The sequence below is a fragment of the Clytia hemisphaerica genome, unplaced genomic scaffold (assembly GCF_902728285.1).
Source record: "Clytia hemisphaerica strain Z4C2 unplaced genomic scaffold, Clytia hemisphaerica genome assembly, whole genome shotgun sequence".
Taxonomy (NCBI): domain Eukaryota; kingdom Metazoa; phylum Cnidaria; class Hydrozoa; order Leptothecata; family Clytiidae; genus Clytia; species Clytia hemisphaerica.
This window is the reverse complement of record NW_027103537.1, coordinates 253,357-278,463: the sequence shown is the minus strand read 5'-3', so window position 1 is coordinate 278,463 and position 25,107 is coordinate 253,357. Positions and strand designations below refer to the sequence as shown.

Here is a 25,107-nt window from a genome sequence, read left to right as displayed (position 1 = left end):
ATTTAAAGATTCAGCGTCATTGAAATCAACAAAATGCAAAGTTAAGCCAAAAGTACGAAAGTAGACTAGTCTAGATTACACTAGGCTCGATGAAGCTCGTGGGCGGCCGCCAATACGCCAGCCAGCCATCGAAATGTTAGACGAGAGTCTAACGCTGAACTACCAGCAGTCTTTGGACCTTTACCCAAGCAGCCAACAGCCAAGTCAAGGACAGGACATCCATGACCATGTGCCTCATGTAGATTTTCCAGTGAAGAACTGTAAAGGCCCGTCTACATGGTGAAAAAAGAAAATTGACTAAGCGAGACCAAAAAAATTGATATTATAAAAATGAAAATTAGTGTTATAAAAAAAAGTTGATATTATAAAAAAAGTTGGTATTATAAAAAAAAGTTGCTATTTAAAAAAAAAATCTGATATTATAAAAATGAAAGTTTGTATTATAATAAAAAGTTGGTATTATAAAAAAAAGTTGATACTATAAAAATGAAAGTTGGTATTATAAAAGTGAAAGTTGGTATTATAAAAAAAATTTAGTATTATAAAAGAAAGTTGATATTATAAAAAAAAGTTAGTATTAAAAAGCCTTTTGGCGCGCCATATAAAAGCTTGTAGCTTTTCATTTAGAAGTTTTGGTTGGAAAGCTATTTTTATACTCTTTCTAAAAGCATTCGGGTCATGCCCCTATTAAATCAATTGGTCAGGACCCGGGGGGCACTCGATTTCGAAACGACGGTATGTGCCGCGCAAAATGTGTTTTTCAAAATCGTACCCTTACAGTGCAGTTCAGTATGGCTGAAAAGGTACCCTTTCAGTACATTTTCTCTTGATTTACCAAACCCTTACAGTGCACTATATTTCTCAGCTGTAAATCTGCGTGAACGAAGAAGCTTGGGAAATTTTCTGTTTCAAAGAAAAACTGAGAAAATTATTCTTGTCAGCTGTAATTATCAGGCAATAGAAACTTTTTTAAACAAACGAGAAGTAAAAACCTTTCTTTTTAACAATTATTTTGAATTTGTTTTAAAATTCGACCCTTGCTGTTCAATCTCACAGAAACACACCCTTACAGTGCATTTTGGGATGCTGAAAAACCCCATCCTTAAGCGCGGCACATGACGTAGACCAGATCATATGAGTGCCCCCCCCCCCCCGGGGGTCAGGAGCTCTGGCCTCAAGTCTGAGACTCGATATTTTGGCTTGTTTTGGACGCATATACGCGTCCCTCGTGGTCTAAGCGTTAATATCAGGACCGCCTTTAATTCAAAAGATGGGAGGGTTCAAAGTGCATGTAGATTCTATAATAGAGGGGGCGTACGGGGGTCGCAGACACCGAAATACCGACGCATATTTCTTGGATTACCGTCAACACCGACAGTAAAATTTGGTAAAATCCTTAATTTTGTCACCGCATGGCATGTTTGACACCGAAATACCGTCACTTTTTTCTTCAAACACCGAAACACCGATAGAAATAAGGGTTGATACCGTCACACCGTCAAACCCGTACGCCCCCCCCTATAATATTGAATATAGAACGTTACATTTTGCTAAGAAAGGGATAAGAAAATTCGTTTGAGTCAATTTTTAAGAAACTAAAAGATTGGTAAGAGAGTATTTACTGAATTGAGAACTTTTTTCGAGGTAATACAAAGGGAATCGATTTCTTTCAAGGGACCATGTTGTCAAATCACAGACCTTTACAAAAGCATATAGAAGGATATAGGAACACGAATTCGTTAGTGAGTGTCAACAGCCATGGGACAATGGGATGATATGCTTTTTGGGCAACTCATGGGATATGTGAATTCGTAGTTTCACGTCTGAAGGTTTGACTTTTTCAATGTGATGGTTATTGGTCATATATTACGGAATTGTTGGTATGATAACCTCGTCATTTTGGCTCGTAACTTCTTGAGTTAGGTTCAGTAAATTTTGACCATTTGAAGCGAAGGGTAAATAACGAAAAATAAATCTCGTACACTTTTGCTTCATAATCAAGAAAATATCAAAAAAATCTTGTACATCAAATTTTGAGTGATTTACTCTGAAGTCCTTAATAAACGAGAGGGGGACCTAATTACCAGGGGGTTGGAAATTATACCTCTAAATACCCCCCCCCCCAAAAAAAAAAAAACTGACTATTTAGAGCAAAATAAGGAATCTTCTCTTGACAGCTGAAAATATTTTCAAAGTTTAATAAACATGGGGTACTGATAAGGTCCTGGGCGTGGGAAATTTTTTTTTTAAATAACTAGCGGAAAGGCCGTTTATTAGCCACCGAAGAGTACCCCTCGATTTTGAGACTAGGTTAATACAGACCTGGTTAGTAATAAGCTCCATGGTATGATTAAATGGAAAGCATAACACATTCTTTTTGGAAAAACCGATGAAATCCACTACTCCTAATAAGATCTTTGGTTTTGTAAAGTCTACAATTCACACATGAACCGTTCCCCCTTGTAGATAATTAAAGTAGTATTACCATTCTTCAATCACAGCGCTGTCATATTTAAATTTTTATGAGTACTTAAGTAATTTGGATCGGATTTTTGAGGCGTTTTGATGTCTTTAATGACGTCATCAATTGTGCAAATATTTGAAATAGATTGAAAAATTCTAGTACTCATCGCCATGTAATTTTCATTGAAACGCAAAAATAATCAGAACAACATACAACTGTGCGATTTAGCTTAAAGTTTGGATAAGAAGCACCGCCAGACTTCCTAATGAAAGTTAAAGGTTACCGGGTCCTTTTTGCTTCCAGGCTAAAGATTTCTTAATCGATTTTTAAGATGTTGAATTAGTTATTAGAACAACCGAAATGAACTTGAGGATCAAGAAATATCCTTGGAAAACTTCATTCATTGAGTTTGAAGTATTTTCCCCATTCGAATACTTTAGAGTATACTTTCAAGACTTTGCAGTGAAAAATGATCCCTCCTGATAAATTTTATACTTTACACCCAATTTACACCGCTTTGTGGCTCTTAAAAAAATCCTTCTCAGGATTGAATATTCTTACAGTGAAAGTTTGCTAAAACGTGCAATTTCATTAAGGGGTCTTGCCAAAGAAGTGACGTTACAATGTAAATATAAAAAAGACCTACACGTTGAATGTTGAACCAGCTTTTCATATTTTCTATAATTATCATCCCTTTGGCATACAATCCCCTAAGGTGGAGAGATTACGTAATCCTACTCCTTTTAAGAACATGTACTTTTTTGACGGCAAGTTTTTTTTCATTTAACTTAAAATACATCTATCCTTATCATGGCAAAGCGTAGTTACGCATAGTGAACTTAAATGGAATGATAGAAAGGTTCAGGAAAAGACTTCCATCGTTTAATACGCTACAAGACTTCTGAATTATGGCAATGAATACAGAGTTTTTTTGAAGTCTTTGGCGTTCTCTATATTTTTTACCGAACGTCGAATCTGAACGTTGCTCTTCCCCAAGGAGTTTCGTTTTCCTGGACATTTGATATTTGTGAGAGTATATAAATATGTGTGCTTTCCATAATGAAACATATTCTTCAAAGACGATATTATCACGCGAAGAAACTCTTCTTTGAATCAAGACTGAGAGGAGAAAAAATATCTCCAAAATGAAAGGACACGCCATAATTTTGATTGCAGCTTTTTTCTTGGCAGTACTCTCGCTGGCTTATGGTAGGTCCAGTGTATTTGTCTGTAGGAATTTTTTTTCTTGTACATTTAGCCCATCTTTTGGGAATTGGGTACAAATTTTTTTAACCAATTTTACACCCCTGTGTCACAGTCTCGGTGGAACTTTTCCCACAGTGGGGGGGTGAACATTTCTTTTGAAATCCCAATGGGAATAGAAATTCTATTGTTTCAAGGTCAAAAAATCCAGTGAGGATGATTTTGGAGTGTTTTTTTTTTAATTGAATTTCAAATGAGGAGGAAAAGTTTTCCAGTGGGACTGAAATTGTTGGGTATTTTTCCTACCGGGGACAAAATTTTAGCCACATTTTCCTGCGGGTAGGGGGTTCCACTGAGACACGGTGCAATTTTTTTATCGTGGTTGGATTGAATTACGAGATTGACAAGAATTACCTAAACCAAAATGAACCTCGTTGTTCTTAAAATTTTTAATTTTTAATTTTGCTTATGAAGTTTCTTAAGGAAGTTTGAGGTCAATTATGAATAATGAAAAGCGTCGAATAAGAGTGCGTCAACTGCATTTGAAAGAAATTATTTTTTTTGCAAACTTGAGGCTTCAGAAACTGTGACTGTTTGAAATTTTTAACAGGTGATTTTAACTCAGATAAAGAATTAAAAAATAATAGCCCTTCAAAATTCTTTATTTCAAAAGTTTTTTTCTCGTTTTCAGCGTCAGACTGCAGTGTTCATGGTATTTCAGAGATTTGCGGATCAGATGGGAAAACCTACCAAAATATCTGTTACTTCTTCGAAGCTAACGTTGGCAATGGAGTGACCATCATCAGCCAAGGTCCTTGTTGATTAAAGAAAACTGATACTCGAAATTTTATTTGTAAATAACACAATGATAACGTATATTTTTTTTGATAAGAAAATCACGAAACTGCTTTAAAAATCGTCTCATTACTACCCGGGGAATCATCTCATTAATACCCGAGGGGTACTTAGGCAAAAATGGGTGCTGGGTATGTGCGGATGATAAGGGTTTTTCCACCTTTCAAAGTTTCTCTAAGGGTCGCAAAATCAGAAAAATTTAAATTAGTCTCTCTAAGGGTCGGAAAATTCACGGTTTTTAGGAAATCTTTCTGTGAAGAATTTGCAAAAAGAATTCTCTCTAAGGGTCGCCTTTTCATCAAAAATCAGTCTCTCTAAGGGTCGGTTTTTTGAGCCCCCATCCGAACATGCCCCTCATCCGCCAACCCTAGTACCCCCTTCCCGGGCATTACTATCAGTTAACAGTGGTTTAATTGTTATAATATTCCGCATGAAAACCTCGGCCTGGCAGTGTAATATGCTGTAGAAATCTTTTCTTGTTGAAAACCCCTTTCCATGTATCGAGACAGGTCTATGTCAAAGCCCCGGTGTGACCTGTCCCCTTTTCGCACGAAAAGTCTTAAAAATTAGTCCCTTTAAACCATCCTTTTGGATTTTTTCAGTCAAAAAAAACAGTGGAGTTTAGATATACCCCATTACGTACACGTAATTGATATCTTACCCCAAATGAGAGAAAAGTGAGAAGAATAACCAAAAAAGTCAATCAAAAGATTGAAAAGAGATCAACAATTAACGTCGGCTTTACATTTTTCCTAAAAAAGTCCATTCAAGACCTCCAAGTTCTTCAATGTTACCTTAGCCTCCTTAAGAATTCAATGACATTTTCAATATGACTTTGACAGTCTCAAAGTAAAATGAAGAAACGAAAATTCTAATAGCAATGCAAGTTTGGTTAATTTGAATTTTTTTTTAAATCACCACGGATATTTTGCATCGCTTTTAACACCAATTTTGCGGTGACATAAGATAGGGCAATGACCCCTACCCCTTTCCTTTTTTCACGTGAACTCTCTGTCTCTGAACTCTCTCATTTCAACTCTCTCTAATTGAACTTCTATCCTTTGAATCTTTATGTAATTCGAACAACAACGTTTGTTCCCTCAGCTGGAAAGCCGTAGAATACTTTCCTTAATTCGAATCCTTCTATAATGCGATAAAAATCTTCTGTCCCCTAAAGATCGAATTAGAGAGGATTTAATTGATAGAACACATCCCGGTCGATTTACTAAATGAAAGTTTCGATTCGTGGCAATAAGGTTCTCAGGCGGAATTAAATCTACACCGTCGCCTTTTCCAATTATGGTTATTAGAATTATTATAATATCAACGTAGGAGGGTTTTAATTCATCAGGAATTATGCCCAAATAAGGATTCGAGGTGTTCTCCATCACATTGCGTTTCTCCCTCCCTCTCTTATTTTCCAGATCAGAAGGAAGTACTTTACTCTCGAAAACTTCTTCTTCGACTACCTCAAACTTTTTATCTATAATTATAAGAATCATTAGCACGATTATAAGAATCGTAAAGATACAAGCTATGTAAACTCGGAAGGTTCTTTTGTATGATTCAAATATCCAAAAAGGTTGACGATGTTTAACAATGTGAATGTTAATCGAACTTATGTCTCCGTGCCCTGTTTTTTCTCCTCCCGTACGCGTCACCGGTAAAAATCTTCGCTGTGATGCATAGTGTTTCGTACAAGAATATATCGTTCTGATTTCTACAGTATAAGTAAGTGTGTATCATCATCATGAATGTTATTAGCTGGAAACGATGTATTACATAAAACGGAAATTAGCAATTACTTTAAAAAAAATTAAGAAACAAACTGACTCAATGATGCCAAGGTTTTGAAATCTAAGTTCATTGGTGAATCTGCTAATCTGAAAGTCAGAAGGAGAAAGCTGCTAGTATCGGAGAGGTTTCGCCAATTTGAATGTTGATTTTGATCGCAGAGCTTAATGGTATTTTGGCATAGGAGGAAAGTGTTGTCACTATACAAAAAGGTTTTATTGCGTTCTCAAGAGGAAATGTTGACAAAACGCCCTTTGGCTTCAACTCATGTCATGAGAAAATATTTACTCGTTTTTGCCGTTGGGCTACTATTTACCACATTTATGTTCATTTTGGCACCCCGTCAGTTGCATTCTGATGGCGGTGATGGGCGGTACCGTTACCAGGATAACACTAAAAGGCGTGAGAGATACTTGTATAAAGATGTGAAAACTTTATTGGCGGAATTCGAGGGCAGTGGTAGCCAAGAGGCAATCGCTGATTTTATGGAATCAAGAAAGCAAGTTGTTTTGTTGAAAGAAAAGGAGAAACAGTTGAAAAGAGAACTTGAAATGACGAAGATGAAAGACAGAAAAATTAAGAGTGCTAAAACTGATGATGTACAAGGTCTGGTTAAAATGGTTCAAAATTTGTCTTCTAAAGTGGATCTTCTTTCAAAACAAATGAAAACATCTTTAAAAGGACGCGAAGAAAAAGCTCACATCACAAATTTACAGGATGTGCGTCAATGCAAGGACCCGTTCATATTGTTTCTTGTCACGTCTCACTTATCCAATTATGACCGACGGAAAATGATACGACAAAACTGGGGCAATCAAGACAAATTTTTTCAAAAATTTAACAAACGCTACAACCTGACTTATGACGTTTACTTTAATGTAGGAACTGGGAAGGACCGTGAATCCATTGAGAGGACTAAGAACGAGTCACGTGTGTTCGGTGATTTACTCATTGTCGATCGTCAAGAAGACTTTTATGATTTGACACGAAGGTTGATGATTGCTTTTGAATGGTCTGTCACCAATTGTCAATTTCAATATCTCTTTAAGATAGATGATGACATCTTCGTCAATATTCCAAACCTGTTTTCTTTCTTATCGAATAACACATTTAAAGATTCCTTCGGTCTGTACGCCGGTGACATGAACAAGAACGCGGAAGTCAACCGTGATTCGCGTAGTAAATACGTGGTGACGTATGACGAATGGCCCGTTGAGACGTATCCCCCGTATTGCAGTGGCGGTGGGTTTGCTTTATCCCGTACTATCGTTGAAAAGATGATACCGTATTATGACTGGGCCAATCCGTACAAAATTGATGATGTTTATGTTGGAATGCTCATACAGCGCGCCAAAGTGAGAAATATCATTTTGTACGAACCGGCGCACCGTTATCAATTTTGGTTCTATAACAAACCTTCTAACTGTGAATATATTTCAAAATCAATTGTTTATCATAAAGTGATTAATTTTTCATGCATGCGTAATTTGACCCAACAATCAACCAATCAGATTGAAGATTCACTACGTATGATCGAATATTTTCGAACCAGACCTCCGCCATTATGGAAATTGGCCAAAGCGAGTGTACCAAGTCATCGGCACTTACAGAAAGTCTTCATGGCTGAGGATAGTTCATGGAGAATGAAGTAGAACTTTTGAGACCTTCAATGACAACGCTACTTTAGTCATAGATAGATATATTCAGTATTATCAGAATTTACAAGTATGATAAAATTTCTACTACTTAATTGTACTATTAATCTTAATATACAGTTCCCTATCTTAAATTCAATACTTCAATTTGGGGTAATGGAAAAAGTTGATCATTGAGTTTAAAGCCCCGAAGGAGCTAGAGAGGAACCTTCAACCTTTCTCAAGAAAGAAAAAGTGAAACCTTAAGTTCGCACCGCATTTAGAAATTTTGTTTGAAAATACACACGGGTCATGTGTTCTGGATGGGTAGGTAATAAGTGGTTTCATTTCCCATCCAGGAGTCTCGGATCTAGCTCCTTCGAGGCTTTGAAATCAATTATGTTAATGCATGTTTAAACTACATTCGTGTATCACCGTCTCGTTGTCGTACCGTGGGCACCACAATTTAGCTTTCTACACCCCCTTCTCACAGCCCGGTTGAATTTTTCAGTGATTGGGGGTAAAAAAAGGACTGAAACTCGATGGGGATTGGTATTCCTATATTTTTTATGACCGGGGATTTAAATTATTTTGTTTTCAACAAGTCAGAAAATTCAATGGGAATAGGAAAAATAGCATAATATTTTGCAGTGAGGATTGGTTTATTTGATTATTTTCGGTGGGGACAAAAACTGGAGTATAATATTTTGTAACTTATGCTTTGAGTTGGTTCTCTGCCATTGAATGTTTTCTACGTTTCTTTTCTACGGCTTTATCCAAGATGCTGGATGATTATTTAGGATCCTTGATGATTGCAATCGTTACTTTTATTTTCGCTGAGTGCGCAGGAATAGAATCGGGATTTGTCGTTACAGTGTATAGGCTGTGATACTCAAGGTATTCGGGCCCCTAATCTAATAGTAGTAGGGTGTAAAATGTCGGCAGAAGAATTGCGTTTGAAACAAATAATATCTCATCCCATCGGTTCAATGATAGATTTAGATCGTTAAATACTTATTAAAGCCTTCTTCTGTCCCAAATCACGAGACATAGGCGTTTCGGTTTAACAGGCCCAAAACCATGTCTACGAGACCTCCTGATTTTCAAGTTTCCCATGTTTTTCTCATATGGTTTGGTGATGAATGTTTTCAAGTCTCGCATTCCAGTTGGCACAAGAAAATGTTGTTTCAACGTTTATCTAATATAGACAACGTCCATATAATGTTAGATGAACGATAAAACAATGCTGTGTGTCAGCTGGACATGATTTTCTCATGGTTTAGTGATGAGTGTTTTCCTCTCCCCTTCTTCACTGTCTGTCTTTGCTGCTGAGTTTTGATGACATTTTCCTGAATGAATCCAATTGAATATCTGCTTACGAATTTTGGGTGTGCATGCGCAGAATATGATGAAGTTGAGAGTTGCCTGTGATGAATCTCCAACGCCCTGAATTCAATGAAGAGATATGTAAATATTTGTGTTTCTCTGATTTGATTTTAAGAATCAAGTTAAACTTGGTCTTAATTTCGACGTGATTTTTTTAAAGAATCACTTTATGATCAGTATTAATGTTATGTTTGACATACCCGACTTGGGTATACATACAACATATACAATCCAGTATCATAAGAAGTAAGGTCGTGTGTATGATACAGTGGAGTCTCCATAAATCGAACATCTATTACTCGAATGTCTCCTTAACTCGAACAGGTTTTATGGTCCCTTCAGTTTACAATTCCTTATCAACCTTACTCCATTACTAGAAATTCCTTAACTCGAACAGGTTTTATGGTCCCTTCAGTTAACAATGCCTTATAAACCTTACTCCATAACTAGAAATTCCTTAACTCGAACAGGTTTTATGGTCCATTCAGTTAACAATGCTTTATAAACCTTACTCCATATCTCGAAATTTCCTTAGTGCGAACAAATTTGTATTCAATTCTGCCTATAACACGCTCTGCTCTAGAGAGATATGGTGAATATGACGGAGTAATGGCCTTTAGAGTGAAGACGGCCATGCACTGAGTATCAGAACCTGCTTGGAGATTAGGGCGTCTATAGAGAACTCTTTAACATAGAAAAAAAGTGAGGAATTCTCAAAACATGATACCTGCAGATAGCTGAGTACTCTGTCAGCTGTTTCGACTCCTTTATGGTTAGCTGTGTTCAGTTTGAATACAACGAATAAATATCTAATTGTGCCCCAGATTCTCAACAGAATCAACAATATGGGTAGAAAGATGAGTTTCTTCTCCAATAATCTAATTGCATCAACAATGCTGTTACTGTTCTTTGTGAGCGATGAAGCTGAAGATCGCGAAATCTTACGAAGCTAGAAATGATGAAAAGTATACACTAAATAAATGCGTCGAAAAAGAATATTGAAACTAATATTTTTGGCCTGATTCTAAGGGAAAGGTCAATTTCTAAAAACATTCTAACAAGCGTTTAAGCGTAACCCGGGCTTGATTATGTTACTTTTCTCGATGGAAACTGTATAACGTTTCCAGGGATTTAACAAAAATATTTCTTAAAGTTTTAAATTGACAATACTTCTTTTACCTTTTTCTTGAGATGTTTTTTGATAAGTACGAAATAGTAGAAGATGACAAAATAAGTCAAAATTTCGATAAATTTTCCGTCTAATGTCATCCAAATAACGGCTTCATTGTGTACGTCCGTCGCTGAAGGAGAGAAAGAATACGTCAATCAGCCCTTGAGACGTGAAGAGTCCGGGTTCGAGTTTTCCCAAGAAAAATTGACGTCAAAACTTTTCGCTATGAGAGAATCAGCAACACGCAAAAACTTCAGATATTTCTCACTTTTAAGATCGACGGTGAGATGCATTCGTGGATCAAGAGGTAGAGTGCGACTCCCTCAAGATGAAATTTAAATAATAATAGTAAGCTACTAATAACTCAATTAGTATAGTAAGATAAAATTATTAATAGAACAAAACAGTTTGGGTAACGACCCAGGAAAATTTAATTGTATATATCTATCTTCTTTTGTGTTTAGTTAAAATAATTATCATAATATATATAGGTCACAAAACTTCAGATATTTTGAGTTTTGACACATTTTGACGCGATTCTTTCCTGGTAGACTTCAACCCAGTCTCCTCAAGCTTAATGAGTTAATGTGTGGATAGAAATTAATCCATTAACACAATGATGTCAATGAATCAAAGATGTCCAAATAAAAAGGATAGTTGAATTTGTCGTTCGAAAAAATAGATTCCAAAACGATAAAAATTCATGAAATTATCTTCCCCTTGTTTTGATGGTTTATGGTTTTACGCCTTAATTCTTGCAGAATAACCTCTAAATGGATCTACCCTTGAAAAAATGTAAATAAAGTATAGGCAAAGTGTGTCATATTTAACCAGAATACTTCCTTTTCATAAGGTCAATTTATACCGCAAGTTAAATGACCTACCATACATGTGGCCCTTAAGGGCATATTTTCCAAGCTCTTCTCAAAGTGCACTGTAAGGTTTCTCAGCAAAGATGAGAAAAATTGCATTCTAAGGGTCCGTTTTCAAAGGCCTTATTTTCGGCCGCGCGTATGTTCGTTTTTAAAGCGAGTCCCCCCCCCCCGGATTTATACTTCTTCTCAGGTTCAATCAAATTCCACTCATTTTTGTTTATTCCCAGGTTTAAGGTAACGAATGAAAAAGGGAAATCAAACCTACATATCCAGCACCATCCACCAGTAACTGCATCTTTTGAATAACCAAGTTTGCCTTTCCATAGTGCCACCACATTGACCACCAATGGCAACAACCAACAAAGCACGTGCAACCACGGTAAGACTTTTATTATTCGATCCACTTTCTCTTTCACTATGACGTAATGTAGTGCTATAGATAACACCATTGTCCATAAAAAGGACCAGAGTGAAGACGTAGAAGATACAAAGCTCTGGATAGTGCACCAGGAAAGAAACCCATCGTCTTCAATCACGGTTTTACTTGAGACAGTGTGGAACTGACCATGGATGACCATTGCACCAATCAGGTTTGCCAGAGCTGTCAGTAAGTCAGCTATGGTCATGCAAATGATGATTTGACGTGTCAGTGTTTGTACTTCCCGTAGACATGCGAATGTGGTCAGAATGAGAAATGAACAGACGATGGAGATAGAGGATGAGATTCCAATAATGATTTGCTCCGTTTCTGTTGACGAGGTGCCGTTCATTGCCATCTTTAATTTGAGGATGTGTCAGCTTGTTGTGTCGTCTTGTTTGATTCCTTGGTCGTCTAGTGTTCTCAGATTTCAGATCTTTCAATATATCTATTCGTTTGGGGGAGTTGTTTCTGTGATAAATTAGATTTTTCTATCTGTAAATAAAATTCAATGTTAAAAAACCTAATAAGTCCTATCTATCTCGTGAGGTGAACATTAAAAACACAGTTGTGTATATTTCATAAGATGAGGATATCATCCTAGCAAATTGTTCTTGTTTTATTTTCATATCCCCGATGTAATTCGCTCTTATCGTTCGGGCATATTAGATCCAAGTAATTCTATTAAAAAAAGCATAATTTTGTTCCAATCAATAAATCCACTCATTTCTACAATTTCTTTCCAGTAAGTAACTTTCAATTTGTCCCATATAATACTCATCTCTCCGTCTTTTAGTTAAGTGAGACCCTATATTGTGTACCTTAACGAGTTTGTTCAAAACAACAACAACTTTTTGCATGTTTATCCTTTGCATTTGAGACAGTTGACGAACACGAGCTGAGGTGAATTCGAGTATAGTATTTGCATAAGTTCTTGTTATATTATATAAACATTGTCATCATGAGGGTATACACGTATTTTTTATAAGAACATCCAAATTTTTTGAAGCTCTCGGATGTTCTTAAGTTTTTGAGTTTTAAGCCTAAAAATTTCTTAACATGTTCTTAATTTAACCTTTTTGTGAGTGTTTTTGCCAATTTTCCTAAGAAAACGGGTGTTTTAAAGTCCATGAAGCCTTAAAATGTTCTTAACTTGCTCTTAACATTTTGGCAAGCGAAGTGCCTTATGTTCTTAAATAGTTTGTTCTTATAAAAAACGTGTAGCTGACATCTTTCTTCAAAAATGAAAAATAGATACTAACTGATTTATTTGCCATGATCCGTTATATGAACCAGTGTCGTTTCTTCTTCGATTAGTGTTACAATATTTCTATCTGTAGACAGAAATCAGTCCACATCTCCGTCTTGCCAACAACATCCTTTATGCCAAATTTCATTGTTTACTCGGATTTCAATCTCAAAAGCCTATTCAACTTGAGAATATAATATTTATTGATATTGAACAGCGAATTTTAATCTTACTTCAATTATTCTAAGCACAATATAGATAAAGTTTTTGTCCGTTTTTTTTTGGGACACACTGTACATGCCATGGGCGCGAGATAAACGTTGCATTGATGGGCACTCGTGGAAGGGGGGGGGTTAAACGGGTGGTAAAAGGTAAACGACAGACCGTACGTGCGGCCCTTAAGGGTCCCTTTTCTAAACTCTCCAAAGTGCACTGTAAAGGTCGAAATGAGCAAAAATAAGAAAAGGTGCACTGTAAGGGTGTAGAATTTGGAAAATCTGACCATATTTTGGCTAAAAATGGTCAAATTTTTTAAATGCATTGTCAGGGTCGATTTTCGACCAAATTTACACAGATTTGCCTAAATTTTCCCTGCACTGTAAAGTTCCGATTTCAAAAGTGGGCTGCACGTACGGTCGTTTTTGAATCGAGTGCCCCCCCCCCGGATGGGCGTTTTTTTTAATGTACCGTAAATCCTCGAATAAGCGCCCCCCCCCCTTTTAGTTAAAATAATATTTTAAGCGCCCCGCTCGAATAAGAGCCCCCCCTTTGAATAAGCGCCCCCTCCAGGGAGGGGCGCTTATTCGAATATTGTTATCGATTGAATAAGATATTGAGTAGATACTTGTGTCTTAAAAAGAAAGAAAGCGATTAAGAATAAAATGATAGAAATTGTCAATTGGATTTTTCCAATTTTTCTTTTATTCATTCTTTTATTCTTTTTTTGAAAAGTCAACCCTTTGAAACAGTTAAGTTTAGGCATACACAAAGTGTATTGCTGGTTGATCGACAAAAGGCAGTTTTTTTCGTTTTTTTTTTCGTTTTTTACTACTTTATAGAGTCAACCAGCAATAAATTTTGTTTGATATCTTTTGATTGAATGAATATTTTTGAAAAATTTTTTGACAGTGATAATGATCTAAGATTGAAAAATCACTCCTGTGAAAATGATAATTATACCACATTTCTACAAGAAGTTGATTTTTTTCTTCTTCATTTTTCATTTTCATTTTCCTTTTTTTTCTCAATTTTTTTACTTGATAATATTCCACTCAGGAATATCTTTTGAACGAGCACAAAACCGCAACTTGATTCGAATTCTATCAAAAGTTACAGCCATTTTATTCTCCAGCTGCAAATTATTTCGAGACAGACTTTAGTACTAAGTTGATATGGGGAGTAAGAAATGCAACGACTTAATTGCTATCTCATCTTTTAGATAGATTACATAGACCTTTTCGCCTTTGCGTCCGCCATATTGAATTGTATGCAAAAATTATGGTTGCCGAATTGCCGTGGTGAAATTCCCTTAGAAAGTATGCAAAACATATGCAAAAAGAAAGTATTAAATAAAAACTTACATGCATAATTGGCATTATATTAAAGTGTAATCTTGTAGAAGAAAGATTAAATTTGCTTCTCTTGAAAACTAAAAACAATTATATTCACTCATCTCTTAGAACAAGCACTTCAAAAGACCATAACATTAGACAGAATCTCAAACTGAAAAATCACCCGCGAAGGTAAAAAACAATCCTTATTCGGCTGACGGCAAATTATTCTCCTGGGAATAGAGCCGCCAAATGATCAAATCAAAACATTGATAAAGTGTGACGTCATAATTACTGCTTTCGCAGTTTGCGTGTTTTGAAAGTTTGATGTGTGTACTCCGTCTTCGTGGAATTTCTTAATGGCATGAAAACAGAATATGCAATGTCTTTAAGAACAAATTCCTAAAAGGCTTTTGTTGTTCTGTAAATATTTCCTTTTGGATTAAGAAATTCCATCTTTTATTGTTCTAATGATTATAATATTTATTTATAAGATGCTTTGTTGTCTTTTTAATCTTTGTGTAAACTTGCATATGTTTTGCATACATTCCAACTAAATCCAACCACGGCATTTTCGTTCCTGTATTTTTGCATACAATTCAATATGGCGGACGCAAAGGCGAAAAGGTCTAATAGAGAGGAAAAATGATTTTTTTGTTGCGGAGTATGGGAATCTCCATACTTCGATCCATGATATTCTCATTGAAAGCCCATTAACTGCCTAAATTGCTAGAGACGCTCCAAGCGTCGCTAAGTCATAAATTTCACGCTCTCCTTTCATAATTTACAAAAGGAGCATGCTTTTCACTTGCGAATTCTGATTTCGTCTATTCAGAAAACTATGATAATATCGTAAAAACTTTTTTTTTAAACCAGAGGGTAATTCCTTTTAAAATTTGGTTTAACTTATGAGGAGCGTGCAGCTAAATACAAAAGGAATATAAAAGAAACATGTAGACTTAATTACTTTAAACCTTGATCTGAACACGACCATATCTATTACTTCAATGACCTTTTTGTGAAGTATCTTATAAAAACTCCAGGTCATCTCAAAAATTCATGGGGACTTTTTCGCTAACACCTGCCTTTGAAATTAAAGTTTTTTAATTATTTTGTCCCCTTCCATATATTGTCTTTAGATAATATTCAGCCTACATTATTATACACGTTCTTCTTTTATAAGAACACCCAAAATTTTTGAAGCATTCGGATATTCTTAACCTTTTTGGTTTTAAGCCTGAAAATGTTCTTAACATGTTCTTATTTTCACCATTTTTTTGAAAATGTTAGTCCATTTTCCTAAGTACAATACACGCAGTAACAAACAAACATTTTCAAACACGCATTTTCCTAAGTATTACACAGTATTATACACGCTTTTTTTTATAAGAACATACACAATTTTTGAAGCATTCAGATATTCTTAACCCTTTTGGTTTTAAGCCTGAAAATGTTCTTAACATGTTCTTATTTTCACCATTTTTTTGAGAATTTTTGTCCATTTTCCTAAGAAATCGGATGCTCTAGAGTCTGCAAAGCCTTAAAATGTTTTTAACTAACTCTTAACATTTAAGCTTTCGAAGTCTTATGTTCTTATATAGTTTGTTCTTATAAAAAAACCTGTAGGGCTCAAACAATTCTTTCGTCAATTTATCATTTTGTTAAAATTGTTATGACGAAAGCACTTGCAAAGGATAGCTATGCCAAGCATTTCTTTATCCCAATTGGCTTAAATGATTTCAGAGTTTTCAAACCGATTAATGGTCTAATTAATGGACATTGAAAATATTGGTTTATCCTGAGATCGCGAATAAGACTTTGAATTTAGCATGCTCATACGCTTTTTTATAAGAAAAAAATTATAAGAAACGAGGCTGAAGATTAGCAAGAACCTAAGAACAAATTAAGAACAATTTCAAACAATCCTCAGATTTCAGAAATTACTGAGACAAACCTGATTGAAACAGATTTTAAACCCACTTTTAAACCTCTTTTAAGTATTAGGATCGTGTAATAATGACATATAAAGCTGGAAAATTTCAAAGAAAAATAAGAAAGTACAGTCTGAGCAAGAATTTACTTGCTCTTATAAAAAAGCGTGTATCTTGTTAAAAGGAAGACTAATGAGCTGAGAGGAAAAAGATTTTTCTCAAGTTTCGATCGAGAGTCTTAAGGGGCTGAGTGATTATTTAGGGACAGCAGAACAATTATGAAAAAGTGAGACCTCAGTATGTATTTTCTCTCATTGGCCCTTTGGTAGAAAGTTGCGCGTATATTTTCTAAATTAAAAAAAAAATCACAAAAGCTTATTGGTTGAAATAATGAATCAGGAATCTTACACCTCTGTCTCATTGATCGCTGGTGAACGTTTTTAGTATGTAGGGATGAAATGAAGGAGTTATCAATTTAATATTGGGATTGAAAATTATTTTCTGGACGTTCAATGTTTTTTGTTTACATCCCAAGAGTTCAGTCTCGTTTCAGGAAAATTTATTCTATGTATGGCCGATGTTTTAGTTAATCTGGAGACTGACAATTATTTTGAGAATTGTTCTTACGAAAAAAGTCTGGTTGAAGGACAATCACGTAAGTTGTTGTTATGAGACAGGGTCATTAAATATGAGATTGATCTCATTTCACTGGATTCAATCACAAATCTATGGATATATAATAGGCCAATGAAGTGAAGGTTTTTTGATGGGGGAATGAAAGAATTTTTGGAGCAAGGATGATGTTTATAGTAGGGAAATTACTTAGTAAAAAATGTCTTTAGATGAAATTTAATAGATGTGAAGTTTTGGTGAGGACGGTACAACAACGGTTTAAGCAACACAATTGTTGAACTGAAACTTTTGGTCTTGTTGGAAATTGATTTTAATACCTATATTTGGAGCTCTTTGAATGATGATTGAGCACTGATTTTGCTTGGGAAGGTTTGCTTAATGTGCAGTGAAGCTCAAAATATAATTTGGGGGATTTTAACCTTTTTCATAATTTAAAGTTCGAGTGAGAATTGCGATTTCAGTATTTCCATCTTATTTCATTGGATATTTTGTTTCAACCGCATCGTCGTCTCTCTAGCCCTTTCAGTCCCAGGGGACTGCACTGCAGTCCCTATATGCCCATCGTTTTTTCCAAGAGGACCGCATTGCTGTCCCTGACTTCTTTTTCAAATTGTGATGTCTTGGCGGGAAATAAAGAGAAGTCTTTAAAGTAGCTTTCAAAGAAGATAAGATAGCGCGTCGTGTGCAAAAGACCGCGTACGAGCTTGATCGAGTAAAAAGTTCTGTTTACAAAATTTTTACAAAAATTTTTGGGGGCAAAATCTGTAAGGCCGAAAATTGGATTTTTTACAACTTCTATCAATCATTAAGATTTTTCTGTGAGAGCTAATCAAACAATTCTTTTTTCAGTTAGTAGAAGATACTGTTGTGCTAAACATTTATCAGAAGAATGAATGGCTTTAAACCATTTTTTCATAAAAAAATTATGATTGAATGGCAAAAAAGTGCTGTTTTCAAATTTTTTTTGCCTTTCTCTGATCACGTGACACGCTGATGACGTCATTTTGCAAATTTTTTTCTATCAAAATGATCCTCACAATATACATACACGTTTTTTTTTTTATAAGAACAAAGTATATAAGAACATAAGGCTTCGATGGCCGAAATATTAAGAACATGTTAAGAACATTTTAAGGCTTTGTGGACTCGAAAACACCCGATTTCTTAGGAAATTGCACAAAAATACTCACAAAATGGTGAAAATAAGAACATTTTAAGAACATTTTTAGGCTTAAAACTCAAAAAGTTTAGAACATCGGAAGGCTTCAAAAATTTTCGACGTTCTTATAAAAAAAAAAAACGTGTAAGTGAAAAAGGGTGAAAACTTGAGAGGCCTAGGTTTAATGAATCCAGAGATATTGAAGCATAAGTAAACGCATTCAAAAACTCATTTTACGGCTCTGGGAAGGTAGCTGTGAAAACTCCGGGACTGAAAGGGCTAGATTAATCCACAAGAATTTCGGCCAAGACGACTTTTAGGGCGAAGTTTATACTTTCAACGTTAACTCTGACTACAATGATACATTACTCTTTGTGCATATACCCAAGCAATTTTTCTTTTCAATATTTTTGGTTTGGTAAATTTGGATCTAATTATAAAGGCGGACACAGCAATTATGAAGGTTTTAATTTTAGAAAGCAGTGGTCAGAAAGAAATTCGATTAATTTCATACCAGAAATAATTGCTTATTTAACTGCTTTATGGAACCAGTTGATTACATATTGACATAAATCAATGAGTTGACTATAAAGCAAATGAGACCACATATTTACACTTGACAGGAATTCTTCCCAATGGAAGAAAAACCGTCTTGATGTAAGTAGGAAAAATGTAAGAAAGACAAGACGACTTAAAGTCGAAAATTTCGCTTAATACTTGAACATCAACGACGAAGACGCGTGAAACGTGACTCCTGCAGCATTATGCATTTTGAATGAAGCGTTAAACAAAATATACACAATGTATTGTACACACAGGTCACATAGATACCCTGTTTTTTTTAATGAAAAATCTTAATCCATTAAAAAAAAGATTCCTTAAAAAATGCGACTGAAGAATTCGATTCTATAAAGCGTAAACAAGATCTTTCAATTCAGAATAATTCAGAGAATTGCAATACACTTGAGAAAAATAATTTTTTTTTTATAATGAAGAAGAAAAAATAAACTTTTCATTCTTTGATGCCAGAAACCTCATTTTGTGCTTCGAGGGAACTTGTGATAAAGACTTCTTTCACTTGCGCAAAGTTTATATCAACTTCTTTCTAGGGGGGGGCGTACCAGTTTGTCGGTGTGTCGGTATTGACCTTTTTTTGCGTCGGTATTTCGGTGATTAACAAAAAATATGTCGGTATTTCGGTGTTTGAGATGCTTTTCGGTGACGGAAAATGTTAAATTTTCAATCGGTGATACGGTAATTTTTCTCGAAACGTCAAAGAAACGGTGCTAAAATCAAGGGTTATTTCTCAGAAATCCCTCTTATGTGATATGTCATATTAGAATTTTGAAAAAAACATGATAATAAGCAAAATCTTGGAAATACTATTCATCTTTTGTCGACAGCTTGAAAAAAATGTCGGTGTCGGTATTTCGTAAAAAATATGTCGGTATTGCGGTCATTTTGTGAAAAATTGTCGGTATTTCGGTGTCCAGGACCCTCGTACGCCCCCCCCCCCTTTCTATAAACATTAGAATTTATCTAAAATTGAGAAAAATGGCTAGTCAGAAGAACCTGTTGTATACTATCTTCGCTTTCTGATATGACTGATGACCCACCACCATCAAGATCATTGGACTTTTCTAGAAAAGAGTTTGAATATGGGGGGGTGAAGGATACAACATTTTTTGGAAATTACCCCCCCCCCCTGGACATTGTGACTTTTGATCTACGAAAGACCAGAAAACATGATATAAAAATTTATACAGCAGCAGCAAGTTTCAAAAGCATTTGCAATGTGCAATGCAATCAAGCAGCCATTTAAAAAGTTCTCACGATGAATGTTTACAAAGGCTTGGTTACACTTCTTGCACTAGCGTATTTAATTTATTAAGAAAAGCCCTGTTTTTTATCACTTTTTATCTTTGTGAGTGAGTCCACCTTTAGAATATTGTCCGTAGTACGCCCACATCCAAACGCCCACGCCATAATTTGCGCCCCAAAAAATGTCTCGCCACATACATACATACACGGAAGGCTATCGTAATACTTTCGCTAAGCGAAATTAAAAAATGCGCCAAAGTTATATTCACATTGGAAAATCGTAAAGTATCCTAAAAAAGTAGTCATTTTAAGTTGGAAGCAAGGGATTTTGATAATCGATAAGATATTGGTATTAGGTCTATAGTGGCCCTTTTTCTTTGCTATAAATGTATCTCGAACCAAGATGAAAATCGATATTAAGGTGTTTAATTTCCCTGACCAAAAATTGTCTGGAGACAGGATATGTACTTCCATGATCAAAAGGATCTATTCTAATTTAAAGAGAGTATATTATTGTGAGGGTTTGTTTTTCTTTCTAAATATTCTTTTCTTTGAGCTTGAAGCTAACGTCAGTGCTGAGTCATTATTGATAGATCATAAAGGATGGGAATTTTCCCACTAACATTGGTAATTCTTTTTGAAAAGCGCAAGCGATAATACATGCGTGATCCAATATCTGTTTACTTCAATATTCTTTAAAAATTAAGTGGTAAAAGACCAACAAAATTCACATCAAAAATTCTTTTTCCTTCCCAGTTTCTTTCCCAATCAATATTCAGAAAGATGGAAAATGTGCAATCTGGGTACAATGACCAAAAGGGAAAAAGCTTCTCTTTCTTTCCGATGACCTTTTTCCACAGGCAAGTCCCATGCAAGTTGCATGTTACAAGACTCACCATCAACATTGATATTGGGGGAGGGGGTGGACAAACAGTTCTGTCCAGGATTGTAGAGACTAAAAAGGAATTTCTTTTTGAAGAAAGAAGAAGTAGAAGGAGTTTTCAAGCGGAGTCCTTGGTGTCATTTACATGTGAGGCTGGAGGGAACTTTAACAAATTTGACAAAATGTATGATGTTTGATCTCCTAGGGCCTTCTATACCCTCTACGGCAATGAATTTTGAAATTAGCCGTAGATATTGGGTCTGTGTACAGACAAGATCTCCTAGGTCATGTTTGATTTATATACCATGTTGCTCATACACGCTTTTTTATAAGAATGGTGTTTTTTCATTTCATGATGGATATTCTTAACTTTTTGGGAAAATCATCCAAAAATATTCTTACAGCATTCTTAGGTTAGGATCCTAATTCAGAATAGATTTTACATACGTCTGTAGTAAGCCTTACTTCGGAGAATAATTGGCGATTGATAATTGAAAATACTCTACAAATGGCATTCTTAGCTTCAGATACCGAATTCCATGATGGTGATATTCTTAGCATGTTCTTAATTTGTTGGCCAATTTTACATGAATATTCTCATAAGAGTGTATTCTTATAAAAAAAAGCGTGTTTTGTTTATATCGTCGTTAACTTTATTTTTTAAGGTTATCAAGCAAAATAAGAAGAAAAGTAAAAGATAAGTGGTAGCAGTAAACGGCATGGCTAACATCAGCACCTGTGACAATTTATACTCAAGAAGGTTTCATATGAACAACATGCAGCGATTAATCCTTGTTGGTTACAATTTCATTGTCAATGGCGTGTTAACTTTCACTTTGAACTCACTGGTCATATACACCCTGTTAAAAACAAAGCAGATACGCAAGCCCGCCATGCGGTTGATCTTATACTTGAGTGTGGCTGATTTGTATTTGTCCCTTGCCTCTCCAATAATTACTGGGCTTATCTATATTAAGTACGCGGAAAAAGAAAACTGCACAGTGGAGCTAATATTGCAGTTCTTTGACTGTTTTGCATCCGTGCTTTCGCCATTTATATTGTGCTTGGTGGCTTATGACCGATATGCTTGTATGAAATATGTCAGCAATTATAATGCTAAGATGTCGAAAAAACGGGTCAATTATATGACGCTGTTTATGGTTTTTCTGACTGGTATAAACTCCACGCTTATTGTTATCGGCACATATACCAAAAAGGTGGAAGAATTTATGATTGGTTCGATAATTCTTGGACTATCGGTCTTTTTCCCCTTGATTTGGTTTTTCATCCGAGCTCGAATAATGATGCACAGGCATGTGAACATGATGAAAACAATTCGATCAAGCAATGCTAAATTTATTAGAAGTTTCGATAGAGCATTATCTAGAATGGTTTTTGCAGTTTTGGTTTGTTGTTTTGTGTGTTTCAGTTTGTTTGCTATCTCCAATATTTTGAACGGAGCACTTTACGATGAAATGGAAGGCGATGAAAACAAAGGATGGTTCGAATTTTCTTATCCTTTAACGAGTGCAGTTTCGTTAACCCAATCAGCCTTAAATGCAATCATATTTTTAGCAATGAACAAGAAATCCAGAAGATTTTGGCGATTTAGTTTTAAGAGGCGAGTGACTTTTTATAGAGGAAAATTTTCCTCAGCATCTATCAGTGTGGCGGCGTAAACTGGCGGTGAATGTTGGTTGACCATTTTTTCATACAAAAAGCTGTTAAAACAGAAAACTGGAAGATTTTTTCTACCACATAAACGTAGATTTCACAGCTCTATTGTAACTTATTGTAATATTCTTGAAAACGTTGACAAATATGTAAGATACGAAATATAGTTCAAAAAATGTGTTACATTCTATTTTGATTTGGTTGCACATCTAAAAATCTTTAACTGTGAGTCGCCATTTGTTTTATTGGTCAGATCTTCAATCAGATTACTGTATCAACCCTTTGGCGTCATTTTGGGTTGGCGGTGGGTGGATAAAATATGGTGAAATTAAACCTTCTGGCAACTCCCTATTCTTTTACTTGGGGAAGCATTAAAATGTCAAGATTGACAAGTATTATACACTTGAAATTTTAACATTTGCTTGATATACAGCCGAAATACAAAGGGCGCAAAAAGACCCCTCTGATTACAAATTTTGGCGCGTTTTTGCTCTTTTACACCTTAGATAACCAAAAATTTTAAAAATTGCATTTCCAGTTTGTGCTACTCTCGCTGATACTTTATTTGAATTCCATACTACCTTAAGGGAACTTATTTTGGCGGGAACTAATTTTAGCGAATTTGGCGAATTTAGTCGAAATTCGCCAAATTTAGTTCCCGCCAAAATTAAATATTTTTCTCACTCGCCAAAATAAGTTCCCGCCAAAATTAAATTTTTTGTTTCCTTGCTTAAATGACCCCTGAAATTCATCAAAATTGCTCAAAATAAGGCAAAATAGAACAGATTTACGCTTTCATTCGCCAAAATTAGTTCCCGCCAAAATTAAATTTTTTTAAGATTTTCGCTGCTCGCCAAAATTAGTTCCCGCCGAAATAAGTTCCCTTAAGGTAAACAGTTGGGCTATAAATTAATTTTTAATACAGTTTATTTTTGATCCAGTATAATAACCTTATTTTAAGGGACCAAGTGTGATGTTTTTTTGCCCACTTTTTTGCAAAGTAGAAATTTTTGATTGCGTCTCCTCGGGTAACTTAATGCATGTCGTATTTGGATGTAGAATATCGTATTCGGTGTAACCATGAACATATAAACGACCGGACATCTATCTTTTATTGTCTCTTTGAAGCGAGCTTCGTTGCCGCCTGTATTTCAAAATTGGTATGAAAAAAATCCGACAATATTCCGTCATAATTTTATTTCTTTGAATTATTTAGGTAAAAGGATTGATAGAGCTTGAACATTACTCCCAATCAACAAAAAAATTATTTTCGAATTTTTTCACAAGTTTGTAATATATTTTATCAACATTTTCAACTCTAAAATGCAGAATTTCAACTGCGTGTATACTTTTGAATCCCTTTTGTCACTTCAATAATTTTTTTTATGACTTGAAAAAAATAGCTTGCCAAAGTTTAGAGCCTGCGTCATAAGAATATCGAAATTAGAATGCGACACTTTCTAAAATTATTAGACACTTTTAAGTCAAAATTTAGAAATATTAGTCGGAGTTTTGACAAGCTGACGATGATTTTGCCTCTGTTATTTTTGTTATGATATAGATAAAAGACTTGAGAAGAGTAGAACAACAGAGACTTTTGTCGAAGTTTTGACGTTGTTAGCAAGGTACTCCCAAGTGGTATATCATCAAAATCTATTGTTTCATTTTATGCTTTTAACGAGGCGGCAACGAAGCTAGCAGCCTTTTCTACAAAAAGACAAAGGAGATGGATGTCCAGTCGTTTAATGTTCATGGTGTAACTTAAATTCTTTCTCAGCAGAATTTGAGTTTTTTTAAGAAAACGTGATTATGACGTCATAATTTTAAAAAGTTTAATATCTCAAGAACTAATAAGCTTTATGAAATTTGAACCAATGATAGAACTTTTCAAGAGGAGGAGAATTTTTTTCAAATAATTTGAAAATTTGCTGATGAATTCTTGCAATTTCTGCTGACGTCATTAATTTTAGGAAATACTTTAAAAAATTTTTGAAACATCTCAATGTACTTTATCACTGGTCCAAATTTCATAAAGTTTTGATTTATATTTCTCGAGATATTCAACTTTTTGTATTTATGACGTCATCAATCATGACGTCATAACCAGGTTTTCTTAAGATATCTCTAATTATACTGAGAAAGAATTTAAGTTACACTGGATACGGTATTCTACATCCAAATACGCTTTCAAAAATGTATAGTTTGTTATGGTTTAGGGACTGGAACTGGGGCGGAAAAATTAATGCAATTCTGGGACATGCATTAAGTTACCCGAGTCCTTAAACTCTATATTCAGTGCCCCCCCCCCACTTTCAATTTCATGGCGTTGGCCCTGTAAACTCGATTTTAGTCAAATACGGTAACTCCATCGCATAAGAGAAATGTAAAGAAAAGACTTTTTAAAATG

At 35.1% G+C, this 25,107-nt stretch overlaps 2 protein-coding genes and 1 long non-coding RNA gene across 3 annotated transcripts; 2 read left to right on the top strand and 1 right to left on the bottom strand.

The window, feature by feature from the left end:
• The first annotated feature begins 3,270 nt into the window (after nt 1–3,270).
• Nucleotides 3,271–4,583, top strand: LOC136799952 (uncharacterized). The gene is made up of 2 exons (XR_010845650.1): nt 3,271–3,673; nt 4,359–4,583. It is a non-coding gene; the product is annotated as an uncharacterized lncRNA (long non-coding RNA).
• Nucleotides 4,584–6,424: 1,841 nt separating this feature from the next.
• LOC136799951 (uncharacterized) lies at nt 6,425–8,118 on the top strand. Its single transcript, XM_067056571.1, has one exon. It carries the CDS (start codon nt 6,484–6,486, stop codon nt 7,966–7,968), a length of 1,485 nt encoding a protein of 494 aa, XP_066912672.1. The 5' UTR covers nt 6,425–6,483; the 3' UTR covers nt 7,969–8,118.
• A 479-nt stretch (nt 8,119–8,597) lies between these two features.
• On the bottom strand, nt 8,598–12,297 carry LOC136799971 (G-protein coupled receptor 157-like). The gene is made up of 5 exons (XM_067056597.1): nt 11,648–12,297; nt 10,516–10,637; nt 10,064–10,285; nt 8,843–9,396; nt 8,598–8,714 (listed from the first exon to the last, which is right to left on the bottom strand). The coding sequence occupies exons 1-4, from the start codon at nt 12,156–12,158 to the stop codon at nt 9,223–9,225; spliced, it is 1,029 nt and encodes a 342-aa protein (XP_066912698.1). The 5' UTR covers nt 12,159–12,297; the 3' UTR covers nt 8,598–8,714; nt 8,843–9,222.
• Between the last annotated feature and the right edge of the window lie 12,810 nt (nt 12,298–25,107).

Bases quoted from the DNA above. Each gene is read 5' to 3' on its own strand.
- LOC136799951 (XM_067056571.1), top strand. From the start codon at position 6,484: ATGGTATTTTGGCATAGGAGGAAAGTGTTGTCACTATACAAAAAGGTT.
- LOC136799971 (XM_067056597.1), bottom strand. From the start codon at position 12,158: ATGGCAATGAACGGCACCTCGTCAACAGAAACGGAGCAAATCATTATT. The intron at 10,638-11,647 runs GTAGGTTTGATT...TCTCTCCTTCAG, and splicing joins TGGTGGATGGTGCTGGATAT to CGACGGACGTACACAATGAA. The intron at 10,286-10,515 runs GTAAAAGAAGTA...CATCATTTCTAG, and splicing joins AAAAACATCTCAAGAAAAAG to CTTCGTAAGATTTCGCGATC.